The 14,188-nt window shown below is 46.6% G+C and overlaps 4 protein-coding genes across 4 annotated transcripts; 2 read left to right on the forward strand and 2 right to left on the reverse strand.

Annotated features, from left to right (window-relative positions):
* Nucleotides 1–1,897: 1,897 nt before the first annotated feature.
* On the reverse strand, nucleotides 1,898–5,096 carry BDV27DRAFT_140171 (glycosyltransferase; the record flags this gene model as incomplete). The annotated part of the gene is made up of 13 exons (XM_032069603.1): nucleotides 1,898–2,076; nucleotides 2,136–2,173; nucleotides 2,344–2,443; nucleotides 2,508–2,613; nucleotides 2,669–2,819; nucleotides 2,886–3,233; nucleotides 3,292–3,400; nucleotides 3,454–3,576; nucleotides 3,747–3,934; nucleotides 4,000–4,339; nucleotides 4,412–4,564; nucleotides 4,624–4,818; nucleotides 4,901–5,096. The coding sequence occupies 13 exons, from the start codon at nucleotides 5,094–5,096 to the stop codon at nucleotides 1,898–1,900; spliced, it is 2,226 nt and encodes a 741-aa protein (XP_031934028.1).
* A 407-nt stretch (nucleotides 5,097–5,503) lies between these two features.
* BDV27DRAFT_1033 (Zn(II)2Cys6 transcription factor) lies at nucleotides 5,504–6,967 on the forward strand. The gene is made up of 2 exons (XM_032064326.1): nucleotides 5,504–5,707; nucleotides 5,770–6,967. The coding sequence occupies exons 1-2, from the start codon at nucleotides 5,621–5,623 to the stop codon at nucleotides 6,874–6,876; spliced, it is 1,194 nt and encodes a 397-aa protein (XP_031934029.1). The 5' UTR covers nucleotides 5,504–5,620; the 3' UTR covers nucleotides 6,877–6,967.
* Nucleotides 6,968–8,572: 1,605 nt separating this feature from the next.
* On the forward strand, nucleotides 8,573–9,425 carry BDV27DRAFT_119201 (uncharacterized protein). The gene is made up of 3 exons (XM_032064808.1): nucleotides 8,573–8,638; nucleotides 8,755–8,786; nucleotides 8,857–9,425. Exons 1-3 carry the CDS (start codon nucleotides 8,602–8,604, stop codon nucleotides 9,241–9,243), a joined length of 456 nt encoding a protein of 151 aa, XP_031934030.1. The 5' UTR covers nucleotides 8,573–8,601; the 3' UTR covers nucleotides 9,244–9,425.
* A 539-nt stretch (nucleotides 9,426–9,964) lies between these two features.
* Nucleotides 9,965–11,720, reverse strand: sdh2 (succinate dehydrogenase iron-sulfur protein subunit SDH2). The gene is made up of 4 exons (XM_032064337.1): nucleotides 11,213–11,720; nucleotides 10,894–11,149; nucleotides 10,675–10,826; nucleotides 9,965–10,610 (listed from the first exon to the last, which is right to left on the reverse strand). Exons 1-4 carry the CDS (start codon nucleotides 11,315–11,317, stop codon nucleotides 10,287–10,289), a joined length of 837 nt encoding a protein of 278 aa, XP_031934031.1. The 5' UTR covers nucleotides 11,318–11,720; the 3' UTR covers nucleotides 9,965–10,286.
* Between the last annotated feature and the right edge of the window lie 2,468 nt (nucleotides 11,721–14,188).

The raw sequence follows: 14,188 nt of genomic DNA on the forward strand, positions 1-14,188 counted from the left end.
GTCAGAACACTCAGGCTGGTCTCTACCAGCTTCCAAACTGTTTAATAAATGCTAGTCCGTGTGGTGTTATATCTCACTTGGTTAGATAATAGGGTTGTGTTTAAAAAGCCTCTGAGAATTTATGCTAGTGAAATCTTGTTATTCTTGTTGACTAATAAGACGACCCTAATTCTATTGACTATAATAGCCAGCGGAGAGGGTCAACACAAGTGAGTTGAATTGAGTGAAGCCAGATAACGCCTTGTAGTATCATTGTAGGACCAAGAATTATGCTACGAAGTGACACGCTTTGAAATCAAGACAGCACGAACGGACGGGGAGCCGAAGAGCAAGCGAATGTTATAGGATGAAAGCTCTGGACTAGTTACTTGGCCATCACTACTAAAGGTGCCTTGGAGTCGACTCTAGAGTTATAATCGTATTCAACTCAATTAGCTCATACCTTGATCAATTTACTATTTAGACACTCTAGATCGGAATTTCGAGGGTAATGTGAAGGACTAACAGTCAGTGGATTGTATTGACCTGTAAGGGTCTGATAATTGTCAGTTCTGTGCCTAATACGCATGCAGTACCTAAGTGACCCTCCAAGATAACTGGTTGGTAACCACTGAATGACCATTTTCTGTATCTACTTCTAAGCTGACTTATTTGTCTACTCCCGGGGAGGTCAGCTTCTGTTCCCCAACCATTCCCAATAGCCTAAGCTGATGTCCATAGCAGCTGCTCACCTCCTATATAGGCAGGAACTAACCTGACCTCATTATCCTATTGCTCACTATATCCTTACATGATAATCATGACATCAGGTTTCGTGGTTGCCCATAACTCAGAAGAGCATACCAAGACAAGGTGCAATGAAAGTTCAACTTCTAGCCGCCTTCTCACTTTACTCACAAATCGATCACTCTTCTTTGTGAGAAAGTAGGAAGTTAATAGCTTCAATCCTCACTTTCAATTTGAATTCGACCCTTCCACTTTTACCAAGAATGGCCACCACAGCCTACTATCCATACACACCTGACGCACCCTTCGCGATAATTGGTGTAGTCGTTTATACCACACTAGCAGGCATACACGCGTTTCAAGTAGTCGAGAGAGAGGCATGGGATGGGAGCTTCATGGTCCTGGGATGTCTCGGTACGTCACCCATACCTACCTCCGTTTCTAGCAAATCTAACAGCTTCTCAATAGTCCAAGCAATGGGCTGTGGTGCCCGCTTCATCTCCTCCTGGGACATACACGACAAATGGTCCTACTTCAGGATTTCTTCATCATCTCGTTTGTACAGAGTATTGTGAAACTGATACGGCTTTATTCGAGATCGGATGGCTTTATGAATACCACTGAGTGGCCACTTTATACTTTGGATATATTCCTAGTGGCGCGCCCCTTGTTGGGATGGGCGATATGGTATTGGCCGGATGACTGCAAGAAGGTTGTTGGTAAGCAGGATGTTCAATCTTAATTTAGGGGTAATGCTGGAGGAAGAGGGCCATCTCTTTGTCGTGTCCAGGTCCAGTAATGTGGGCATGATATGAAGAGCTATGAAAATGCACAGCTTTATTCAGTGGATGATACTAGGCTCCGTTGTACAGTTTGTCATCGTCATCGAAGGCTAGTTCTCAATGAATTTAGACCTCTATCATTCATCTTTACATATTATAGAAAGAAAATGTATTAAAACAAATCATGGTCTCCGCAATGAGCGATACGTTGTCCGTTGTTCCATGCACGCCCATTACCTAACTATTCCCTGAATCCCATTCCGTTACCTTATAATTAGCAACACCGGTGAGACAACCTCTGTGATGAAGAAGAGAATACCACTCTCTCTCGAAGTTGGAAACAGACATTGGAAAGTATATTCAGTCCAGCTGTCTATATTGAACCCCAATCACTGGTATCTATCAACCACCAACCGCCTAAAGTCCAGACACTTGAGCACCGGACTCTTGAACCCGCGATCAAGGTGTCTGCGACAGATAGCCTCAGCATGCTCTTCATCCCTGGCTTTAATTTGGCTGGTATTAACAGATGATGGTAGTGCTTTGCCTTTATCCTCTGTGCTTCGTCCTGTTGTGTGTCAACATCGCTCGGACACATCATGTGCGTATGTCTCTTGATTGCCTTACCGGTGGAGAAGGCGTTTGCACTTGGATTAGACTGCTTCCTCAGTCCCGTCGTGCGATTTATTATACCGTGATCCTGCGTCATGGATGTGGGCGGCTGGTACGCTGCATTAAAGCGAGGGCTGTCGCTCTGGGGGAGCTCGGACTCCTGTATAGACACGGTCAGTGATCATATTCCATCAAAGGATCGGAGCTATCTCATACATCGTACGATGCTGCTATATCGGTTGTGGCACTCTCTTCATCCAGCGCCTTGGTTCCCTTGGCCCCTTTCACACCGTATGCAACAGTGTTAACGACCAGTGCAGTGCCTTCAATGGAAAACTCAGTAAGAGATGTATCGATGGAAGAAAGAGAAACGGTGGAGAAGCTCACTAGTGAAGGGAAGCAGAGCGATGTTTCCAAAGAGCCTTGCGGTACCGATACCAATGTCCTTGGCCAGATTCTTTCTTTTCGGTTTCTTTACGCTGCTGTCATCACTCTACCGCATTTTAGCCATTCATACGGAAGGCTGGCCAAATAACGAATATTCTCACCTTTCGTTGCATCCCGGGCAGCATGCTCACCAGATCTGAGGACGTAGCAATGTTCTTTGCGGCAACCGTGACCCCGTTCCAATAATCCCTTGCGGTATCTTCAACAGGTCTTGAGCTTTCACATTCGATATTGTAAACCTGGCGGGTAATTCTGGAAATTGCAGCGGTCGGAAGTTAGTATAGTATACTTGGGCTTGCAAAAGATTGCCTTCCTTACAGTACAATATCAGTTTGTTTTATGAGCTGCTCTTCCACCAAAACCGCTGCTGCTTCAGGGGATATCCTCAATGATGGCCTATTCCAGACTCGATACATGGCCAGGTTCTGGTTCGTGATGTCACATTTTTGGACCTGCGGTGGTAACCAACGATAAAATGCTTGAACAGCTCTCTCAAGACCTGCTTCATCATGGACCTGCTTTTGAACAACGCGAGTTGATTCTTGAATATCCGGACGGAGGCAGAATTCTAGTGCCTGGTATAGTGCGTTGGGAGAAAACCTGTTGGTTGTGAGTGGTGCACCTGCTGCACCAATACTTGAAAGTCCTATGCCTCTTGAAAACTGACTGTGAATTTGTTAGTATGCTTATAATGCGAAATATTCCGTTCTCGGAGAGAGTGTACTCTGCTGTATGCGGGATCACCACGCTTGGCTTTCCATATTGTAAAGCCAGCGCGCTTTGATCTATACTTCCTGAGTGGACAACGACAGCAACCCGCGGCAGAAGCCATCCTGTATATTGACTTATGTTAGAACCTGTTCGATCAATTATATGTTATACGTACCATGGGGGATAGAGTCGGCCAGGAGCACGTTAGCGTTGTTTAGAATCCTACAAATGTCACGGCAGTCTTGGGACAGTATAGCACGCAGTCCGTGCTTTACCACAGTGTCCTGGATGGCTCTAGCTAGCATGCCCGGACTATCCATAGTGTTCTCCTGTAACATGAAGTATATCGGCGGTGAACCAGACTCAATGAAATCGCTCAGATATTTCGCCGGACTGTATTGCACTTCTTCCTCTATAAATACATAGCTCGACGTATCTTGCCACCATCAGCGATTCATCAGTCCCCACCACGGCTGGACGAAGTGTTTGACATACCAATCATGTTGTCCCAGTCACCTGGCCTTAGAACAAGCACTTCTGGGCAGAAATAGGTATGGGGAATCTCGTTGTCGGTCATGAGTCTTCCCCCGGTAGCTGACGAGATCCCGTTAAAGCCTAGAACATGTTGCCGGAATTTGTTAATAGGCTCGATAATGCTGAGTTTACCACGCCATTAGTTCTAAACAATAACCTCAAATTCTCTTCAGTTTCGTAAGCTCACGTGTTCCAGAGTGTCTCCTCAACGAGCGCATAAGACAGAAGATTCGCCGTGTTCTGGTCCATGTTTTCACTACCTTCTATATGGGCCCACGGATGGGGAAGTTTCTTTGTCGGACTCCAGATTATAGTCGACATGATATGCAGAGGGATTGAAAGACGTTCAGCACAGTGAATATGCGCGTGTGCTAATGGATTCGCAATAATCGCGTCTGCGAGGAATGGTCGGCATTCACCGTTGTATGACGCAATGCACGCTCTCCATGAGTTGTGATAGCTTTGATATAGTGAACGCTTGACGCTACCGACAGCCTTGTTCATAGCATTAGGCCCACGTAGCCATTCTGTACTACCTATGTCGCTCTGGTGGCTACCGTCAGTCAAGTAGTATCTCCGGGGCAGTATAGGTCAAATACGTGCCATCGGATGGATTATATCCTGGCTAATTGCGAAAAAATCCAGGCCGTAGTCTTTCACCAATGATTCGCATGAGACATGCGTAGCAATCCGAACCCGATGTGAGTCCTGGAGCAGCCGTTTGCCGACCGCAATAAATGGCTCAATATTTTCTATTATGTTTTTCATTTAGTGATGATCAAAGCAGGAGACTAGTACGTGGGACTTTTACCTCCAACGACCATTATCACAATGTCTAAGGGCACTCCTCTAAGCTCCGGTCGTACTTGTCTGTCGGATGGGCCATCTTCTGGCAGGATTTGAGAGTTGCACCGCACGTTTACCAACCGTGGCTGCGCTTTTGGTCGCAGAAAGGCTTGGATGAAAGCTGATGTACGCGACCCGCATCCTAGATGGGTGCTAAACTCTCGATTTTCTTCGGGCATAGCAGAGAGAATGTTAGCAATTCTATCCAGACATTATACTCTTCTCAGCTATAGATGCCGCACCATGAACTGTAGCCCAACCACTCCCTCGTTGGGAAGCATTTGTGAAATCAGGTGCAAAATCCGGCTCCACCGTCCACAAAGAAGCCTCAGAGGAAGCAATCGAACTAGCTGGAGGTGAATACGCCGGTGGTGGATCGGAACTATGATCTGGTGCCTGGTGCTTCCCGTGTAACTGACTATTTTTCTTGTTTACCATTTTCTTTGTTCAAGGAAGCTTCGAGCAGGGTAAAGATTCAACAATTGGAAGTCGATCAGGCTCTGCTTTTCACCGTCGCTTGAAGCTCAAAGTCTTCCAGGTGAACAGGAAGCAAGGAAAACAAAGTATGAAGGAAAATGCAACCTGGACCCGGCATTCTGCTCTCAATATAAGAGCTACAGCGGTTGACTATGCCCTGGTAATAGCGTGGCCTGAAACGGAACGACTTGATTCCTGGAACTCGACGACTATTTTCAGGATGTAAATATCCAAGGTGTCAATTCTATTGGCCCAAGTGAGTGGGTCCCTGAAGAAGCTTGTCGGGTTCGTATTCGGCTTCGGACCTTAACTTCCCGTCACGACCCATACGGTTAGGATGGAGCGTCTTGTTGACTGCCTGGGATGTCCTTGTCTATCAGCATATCAACAATTTCAATTCAAGGTCGAGTTGCTTACAAAGTCACAACTGAGTGTGCATAAAAGCTGGGGAGTCCTGTCCCTACCAACTTCAAGCGACTAAGAGTATGCGAACCGGGTCCGGTTTGAAAGGGCGTCGGTCCCATCAGAAGTCACGAACCGGTTGCCAACAATGCAAGCAACGAAAGGTAAAGGTACATCGGCCTCTGAGTGGAAAAGATACCATATGGTAGTGGAGCGACTGACCCAACTTTAGTGTGGGGAAGAGAAACCGACTTGTGGCAACTGCAGGAGACATGAAGTGGACTGTTCCTTTGCTTTCTCCGCCCAGACGAAGGGCCCGACCTCAATTGATAACCAGCTATCACCTCGCAGTCGGACCATAACACCCCTACGTACCCCCGGGACGATCCACTCTGGCTCCCCAGGGAATGACAGCCAACTACAGACTGCCGCTAGCTCTGAACTGCATATTCCAGACTTGGAGTTACTGCACCATTATACTACCTCAACCGCATACACATTCTCGCTCCACCCACTCCTACAGACATTCTGGCGAGTTGAGGTCCCTCGAATTGGGTTCACCGCACCATACACTCTCCGGGCAATCCTAGCCATATCAGCTCTGCACCTGGCCTTTTTGCGACCAGAGAAAATCCAGTTCTACATCACACTGGCGAAAACTCACCATGAAGCAGCACTAAAGCTCGCTACTCCCGAGATGGCAAACATCGGCCCGGATAACTCGGCTCAGTTATTCCTCCTATCGGCCTTGTCATCCTTCATCAGCTGTGCGAAGCCGCTCAAACTGGGTAACTTTTTCCTTTTGGAAGACAACAACATCGCCGACTGGCTCCTGCTTATCCGGGGCACCGGAACTATACTGGACTTTGCCGATGAGTCGCTCAAATCGGGGCCGTTGGCGTCGATGTTCAGCGTCCGGGATCAACTTCGGAACTTCAGAACTAGTCGGCGGCATCATGTTCTAGAAGAATTGCACCAGCTTATCCTGACCGAGGTCCATGATCAACACTTGATCCATATGTACATTGGCACGCTTGATGAAATGAACAGATCGTTCGCGATGTGCTTAGAACATCATCTGCGCCTTGAGACAGCGGATGTCTTTGTCTGGCTAATTCGTGTGCCATATGACTTTCTAGTATTACTAAGGAACTACGAGCCCTTGGCCTTGGTAATCCTGGGTTATTTCTGTGTACTTCTGCATCAATTAGAGTGGATGTGGTTTATGAAAGGCTGGAGTACTCATCTTCTTTCGCAGATCTATGATCAGCTCAGTCCGACATATCGTGTTTGGATTCGATGGCCGATTGAGCAAATCGGCTTTCTTCCGCCTACGTGATATCTCGCATTCGCTCAGGAAAGAGACCTCCTACTCCTGATGGGCTGGTAATGGACAGTCTTCTAGGGATTAGTGTCGCCGTCCTTGCTTTAACTAATTCCCTGTGCCTAACTTTCCAGAGCACCCAGGGCATGGCTTTTTCTACCTAAGCATTTCCAGATGTGAGGTTAAGTGATCTTAGATGCAGCCGTGGCAAGCTATATATACAAGAAAAATGGCATTTTCCCATTTCTTTCATGGGAATTGTGGACTTGTCTCAGCGAGACCCAAATTTCAGCCTCTCTCTTTCATGCTGCACGCCGGAAGGTGCATCAACAGCCCTACAGAGCGACTGTTGATCGGCATCGAGAACAGCCGCTTAGACTTGTGCCTCAGCCGACAGAGACCAATGGATTCAATCCAAAGAAGGTTACCTCGCCTATTCAAAGCTGTTCCGCCGTGCATGATATAATTCAGCTCTCAAGTCGGGGAACACCATATATCATTCCTACGGTATATCGGTGCTTAAGAATCAACACAGTGCGGCCTTCACTCATACATTGCCTCATATATGTCGATGATGAATATTAGATCGCTACTATCATATCTGGCGAGCAGTGGACCCCATTCCACTTCCCTTGAATCACAATTTACCCCGTGACAACTGCCCCAGGAATATACAGATTGCCAAGAGTGCTCTTCTTCGAGACGGCATTTGCGACTCATTTCCAGTTCCTCCATCATAGATATCTTAAGGCTTGCAACAACGCTACATATCCATGTCCTGCATAATATGGATAATCAATGCACTATTCTATTAGTTTACAAAGCGCTTAATAGTCAGCATACTAGCCAACAACGACCAATCAATGGTGACTCGTCTCAGCCCGGCTATTCACTTAACCGACAAGGGCGCAGATAGTTACACAGTGTAACTATTGGGACGTACCTACTAGGGATGTGAGAAAGCCATTACGCTAAGGAAACACAAAAAAGAACACTCATTCTAGAAAGCCCGAGAGCAGGACAGGACGGGACAGGACAGGACGAGGCAGTCAGAAAGGGAGGGGGCCAACCTGGCATTGCAATGCATGACGGGCCGCGGCGTGGTTTTGTGGGTTTTGTAGGTTCAGTGGTTCAGTGGTTCAAGTGGTCGAATTAATTAGAAGCCGAAACACAAAACAACAGGGATTAACGTGTCACCGACACACTATTTGCGGCTGAGTCTCTGGGTGGTGGACATACAGCAAAGTAACAATTATTTTTATAATAATTTATTTTATTCACTTTAATGGATTATTGTATTTTGAGAATAAGAGTTAAAAAATAACGATTGGGAAAAAAAAAAAAGAAAAGAAAGAAAGAAAAGAAAAAAAAAGTTTCTTTTTCTGGGGAAAACACTTAATCAACAGTATTATTAGTGCTTTTGAGAATTTAATTTCTTACATCGTGGCTCTATTTTCTGTAGATCGACTATCACTCCTTCTCAGGTTCGATACTACGGAGGTAGGTAAAATGTCAGTAAAATGTCAGTAAAATGTAAGTAAAATGGAAGTAAGATGTAAGTAGAATCGGGTTGGAAATGGCCAGGAGTTGGAATCGACTACCTAGTAGAGACTAGTCTTTAACTATCAATAGTGACCAAGAATTCACGTATGCAGTGGCCATGTACTTAATATAAATTCTCAATCCCAGTACCCAAACAGCTGAATCTTTTGGCAAGAGCAAATGTAAATCGATTGTGCAATGGATCTCATTCAAAAATTCATAGAGCACGTTGAAGGTAAGAGCGGATACAATCCATCGCCCTCAAAAAAAAATAAATCACATGACCCGTAACAGTAAGAACGGGGTTATTGTCACAGTCTTCGTGTTGCTGATTGGTTGTTCTTTGACCAGCTACCATCCAAGCCCTCTATCCAGCCCGAGTGGTAAGCCCACTCTACATCCATCTATACAACAGTGCTATCTCAGTTAAATCACTCATTAACGCCGATCTAGCACGTCGAAACAGCAATATCCCTCTTCTTCGGTATCTCCCTCGTAGCAACTACCATCCAAACCTATGCTCTATTCCTCCAACGAAACGAACATCGCCAAGCTGCCATATGCGACGCCGATCACCTCTCCGCGATCCAATCCGTCATAATGCAATACATCGGGCTCTATCTAGCCCTGGTGGCAGCGAGGCAACGTGGGCTGCCATTCATGCTGAGCCAGCCGGCTCTGGTCTGGCTCGGAGTTGCCCTGTTATTCCCTTTCGTTGGTCTTGTTGTATACCCGAGTCATGATTTTCTGACTCCGTTTTTCCTTTTCTTTGGTGGTCTTGGAGGTAATCTTGTGTCGGTTCTTTTACTGCAAATGAAACCGGCGATGATGTTGGTGTAGTGTTTATATTCGATGGTTTGGTACAATGTCACGTGGTGATGTCCTGGACAGTTTCCTAAGCAGGAACCTTTACGATACATGTACATGTCCTTGATTGGGCTAATTGTGTTTCTCTTTTCAACCTCAGATCCATTTCTGGAATGTTGACAACAGTGTCAAAAGTATCCAACGCAGAATACTATAGTTTCGAAAGGGATGTAGGGCTATATGGAGTCCGTATAGTTCGTCGAGGTAAAGATATACTCTCCCTGAAGGCCTAGAGTGTAAACGCCTTTCCATGTAATAGAATAGATTTTTAAAGAAACTTAGCGTTGATTGGTATCGGCTCACTTGGCTAAGTGTTCGAAGGATATATCCAATGCTCCAGAAGATATTGAGATCATACCAAGGAACTTGCGGATAAGTTCAGTTTGTTACATTAGTTGCATAACCATTCGGAACAAGTCGCTTATACATAAAAAAACTAACGTCTATATAGAAATACCTATATAGGAGCGTATTAAATCAATCTATAATATAAGGCTATTGATAATGAATCTAGGATGCTTGACATGATTCTTATGATGACTGTTACCATTGTTGTTTTGCTATTTTGTTTGAACCCGAATGCTAGGGCGCGGATATATATATAATCGGTCCAATGCACCGAAAAATTGCCGATATATATATTTTTCCGGCGGGCCGATCAATAACCTTCACATGCAGTTCGGAACAAAGGTCGGCAAAATCGGTTGTTTCTTTCACAACATATATAATCCATTGACAACATAACTGTTCTCCCCCATCTTTGCAATAGGAATGCAGCTTTTATTATTATATGCCCGTAGGTACACCTCTAAAACGGTTAATCATCGCCAGTTGCTTTGAAAATAAATATTCACAATTTACACCTATTGAAACATGCGACATGACGGCCTCAAGAACCGAGGGAATAAAAGCTAGAACAAGGGAAAATAAAAGGAAGGATACAAAAGAGAACCACCAAAGAAGACATATCTTAGAATATATAACAAACACTCCTTTACTTTTTACCCACTACTCCCTTAATGAGCGGCCATCAACTTCTTGATCTCCGCGATAGCACGGGCGGGGTTCAGGCCCTTGGGGCAAGTCCGCGAGCAGTTAAGAATGGTGTGGCAACGGTAGACGCTCATGCTGTTATCCAGGGCGTGCTTGCGCTCGGCGGTCTTCTCGTCACGGGAATCGGCCAACCAACGGTAGGACTGGAGGAGGATAGCAGGTCCGAGGTACTCCTCGCTGTTCCACCAGTACGAGGGGCAGGAGGTGGAGCAGCAGGCACACAGAATGCACTCGTAGAGGCCATCCAACTTCTTGCGGTCTTCGGGACTTTGACGGTATTCAAGGCCCTATGTATATGTTAGAACATTTACCATTGCCGTTGGAGGTCTGGAATAAGATGAAGGGACTCACATCCTCGGTCTTCGTTTCGCGCTGCAGGTAAGGCTTGATTGACTTGTATTGCTTGTAGAACTGGGTCAGATCGGGTACCAGATCCTTGACAACGTAGGTGTGAGGCAGAGGGTAGATGCGAGACTCCTTGGCGGTGTCGGTAGGAATGCGGCCTATATATAGCACAGTCAACACCCCAATTCCTCCATAGTTGCGCTTAAAACTTGGCGAGTGACGTACACAAGCAGGCCAGAGTGTTGACACCATCGATGTTCATGGCACAGCTTCCACAGATACCCTCACGGCAACTTCTCCGGAAAGTCAGGGTGGGGTCCATCTCGTTCTTGATGCGAATGAGGGCGTCGAGCATCATTGGTCCGGTCTTGTTGAGGTCCAGGGAGTAGGACTGCATCTTGGGCTTCTCAGTCGGCTGATCGGGATTCCAGCGGTAGACATGGAAAGTCTTCGTGCGTGGCGTCTCGGACGGGTTGGGGTCCTGTGCAGTTCAAGTCTTAGATTCGTGAACAGTCTTGTTACTGACATAACCTGTTCCGCTCACCTGAGCAGCCGCATCGACGGTCGCATAGGAGCGAGCGAAGACAGCCGGGCGGAAAAGAGGCTTCGAGGATGCGACAAGGCGCGAGGTTGAGCGAAGAGCAGCCATGGCGGGCGAAAGGACACTTGACGCGCAAAAAGAGAAAATGGGATGAAAATGGGATAAGAAGTGGGGAGAGGCGGAGAAGATGGAGGAAAAGAGGGTGGCAGTCGTCAATAGAGAGAGGAGAGGGGGCGGTCAAGTCAACCAAATGAACAGCCAGCCAGCGGCAGCGACGAGATGAAGTCGAAGGGAGTTGGAGAATGATGTTTGTGAGCTTTACCCAAGAGGTAACCTCGGGTTTGACGGCCGGCAGGCGGCTTACTCAGCCCATGGGCCAATCACGCAAAAGCTAATTGCAAGCGTCGGGGATACACGGCGAATCTTCACTCGTTCTTTGGGGAAATTCAATTCCCTTTTCCTCGCACGTGAGAAGCGAGACAACTACGACGGCAGAATATTTGCGAACAACAAAAAAATCATTGCAACCAAACTGTCAGAGATTGAGGGCCGCTGAATTGTACGCACACACACGACTAAATCACACTCTTCAAACCCTCTGTTCTTCTTATTACATCACGAGTCAATTTGCCTTCGCCAATTGCCGCTTTCCCAAAGGGGAAACGGAACCGAGTCCAGTTGCCGTCTCGACCCTGAAGGCTGAGGTATGCACCGGGAAGCCGCCTTAGGCATATAGCCGCCGCCTGAGGCATAAAGGCTTCTCCCGATCATTGACTATTCCTGTTCCGGAAGGGCACCGCCTAGGTGGTTATGAAGATTTCAGGTCAATTAACCATGGTGTGGTTTTTGCTCCTTGATAAATTGACTTCCTGACAGCTAGAAACCTGAAGCATAAGGAGCTTGAACAAAAGACTGTCACTGGCCCCATGCTTGGATATTGCTTCTGCTGGACAAGAATGCAAGTTGGTTGGTATTCATATGTCGTCTCTTCCCAGTTCCGGCCTACGGAACATTCTTTTTGCTGGCACTGAAAGAGACCTTCGGGTTCTTTACCCCCTTAATTAATTGGCCTTGTCTCGAGCCAAATAAGGGTCACCTGATTGTGGCTACCAATCCACTGTAAGCCAGCCCACTGGACACTATGCCATCTCTGAAAGAGTCCATGAGCATCCCGCCTGTCATCAGAGCTTATTAGGAGGTTGAAGGTTGCTTCTGCACTTGGTGCGAAGGAAGGCCAGCTTGAGTTCCTGCTCCACGGGATGGTACCTTTTGCTAAATGAAAGCAATGGCTTCCTGGAGACGAAAATGGTTCATTCGCACTAGTACTGCGAGCGCTGAAAAAGCCTACGAATTTCTATGCTTATAGACGAGTAGTAAAGATTATGGCCATTCCCTCCGGAGGACAAGGTTTTAGAAGCCAACATGTATGCCAGCATCTATTTATTATGTCTGACTAACAATGAAAATTCGAGGTGAAGCGCTATCTTGGAAAAATAATGCTAGTGAGTGGACTGTAGTGATTTACCATTCACGAAGCCGCTGCTTTACTCTGAAAGACCTTTCATGTCATTAAGGGCCTTTGACTCCTATCATTACCTGTAGTTCTGCTTTAAAGAGTACTGCCGGCGCGCTCCGGACAGAACAGAGCTTCTCAATGGAGATAGGGGAGATGAGACAAATGCTAACGGAGGCTGAGTGATAACTAATCTAAATCGACCTTCGTATACCGATGGTTAAAAAGATGGGAGATATGCCGAAAACCCCTAAAGTAGATTAAGGGCAACGGTTGAGATGCGTAGTGACAAGCTATTCGAGTTCTCGCCGTATACGCTTTGTTGATGAGTTTATGCCCACCACGCCCTTCAGAGGGTATTATCATGACTCTAAGAGTTAACACGTAAACGGATGGCCCGGAGTTTACTTGTGTCTGATTTTCTTGTCAAGGTTTTATTCTCCGAAAGCTTTCCAAAATGCGGATCTGATATCGTCAAGGAACCGAAAACCCGAGAGGCCCACTGTGGACCGATTTCACCGCGCTTTTTGAGGTTGAATGCCCACTACACGAAAGTAGATATTGCTCCGTCGCCTTGAGCACTATTTTCTCTTAGGAATTTGAAGTAGTGGTGGAAGGGGACCTTCTGGAAAGTCGAAGATCAAACACCATCAAGAAGCGAGTAGCTGAAGCTGGAAAAGGAAGAAGAGCTTGACAGTGCTGATCAACAGCACGGAGCAACGCTGATCTCTCAGCCCTAATTCAGGTATGCCATATGAGTGTACTACATCACGTCCCAATAGTTATCTACACTCAATGTCTCCTGAAAACGTCGTTTCGGTAGATCTCCGGCTGCTTAAATCAAATGCCAAGCCGGAGAAATTGCTCCATAGTGACTGCTTTCTAATTCTGCGTCGTCCGGCGGTCCGAGACTAAAACTTTTAGACTACCGAACTAAGAAAGCCGAAGTGGCAATCGTGAAACACCATTAATGACCCTTAGCTCCTCCACCACCAAATAGCTTCAACGGCCATTATTGGCTGCCTTGGTCGGCGTATCTCAGAACCTCTATTCAGGGGAACATGGTTAAGCATCAGCTGGAGTTCGTGCCTTACACCTCGCCCGCCAATAATCCTACCGGCTTCCGACCCAGTCTGTAACGGGTTGATAAAGGAGTGGGGCCTTGATACCTCCGGTGGGAAGAATGGACCTCTCCATATAAGATTACTCAGGCGTTCTTGCCCCAGCAGACTGGGACAAGGTTTTACTTTGCAGCACCGGCCTGGCGTTTGTCGGACGTTTCATGTCCAGCCTCCACTTAGTCCCATTCTAGAACCCAATATGCTCAAAAGGGTGCTGCCTTTCACAGCTCCACCGAGCAATTGAACTCGTACTTCGAGTACATATAAAGCTGGGAACCTTCGCTCTGTTATTCCGGAGTATCAATCCATCCCTTCTTTATATCATTTACTTTTCAGTCCTTCTTT

This window comes from Aspergillus caelatus, assembly GCF_009193585.1.
Source record: "Aspergillus caelatus strain CBS 763.97 unplaced genomic scaffold BDV27scaffold_1, whole genome shotgun sequence".
Classification (NCBI taxonomy): domain Eukaryota; kingdom Fungi; phylum Ascomycota; class Eurotiomycetes; order Eurotiales; family Aspergillaceae; genus Aspergillus; species Aspergillus caelatus.

Coding starts and splice junctions, on each gene's coding strand:
- BDV27DRAFT_1033 (XM_032064326.1), top strand. CDS start 5,621: ATGCGAACCGGGTCCGGTTTGAAAGGGCGTCGGTCCCATCAGAAGTCA. Junction 5,708..5,769: donor GCAAGCAACGAAAGGTAAAG/GTACATCGGCCT, acceptor ACCCAACTTTAG/TGTGGGGAAGAGAAACCGAC.
- sdh2 (XM_032064337.1), bottom strand. CDS start 11,317: ATGGCTGCTCTTCGCTCAACCTCGCGCCTTGTCGCATCCTCGAAGCCT. Junction 10,827..10,893: donor CAACACTCTGGCCTGCTTGT/GTACGTCACTCG, acceptor TGCTATATATAG/GCCGCATTCCTACCGACACC. Junction 10,611..10,674: donor GCGAAACGAAGACCGAGGAT/GTGAGTCCCTTC, acceptor ACATATACATAG/GGCCTTGAATACCGTCAAAG.
- BDV27DRAFT_119201 (XM_032064808.1), top strand. CDS start 8,602: ATGGATCTCATTCAAAAATTCATAGAGCACGTTGAAG. Junction 8,639..8,754: donor ATTCATAGAGCACGTTGAAG/GTAAGAGCGGAT, acceptor TTCTTTGACCAG/CTACCATCCAAGCCCTCTAT. Junction 8,787..8,856: donor CCCTCTATCCAGCCCGAGTG/GTAAGCCCACTC, acceptor ACGCCGATCTAG/CACGTCGAAACAGCAATATC.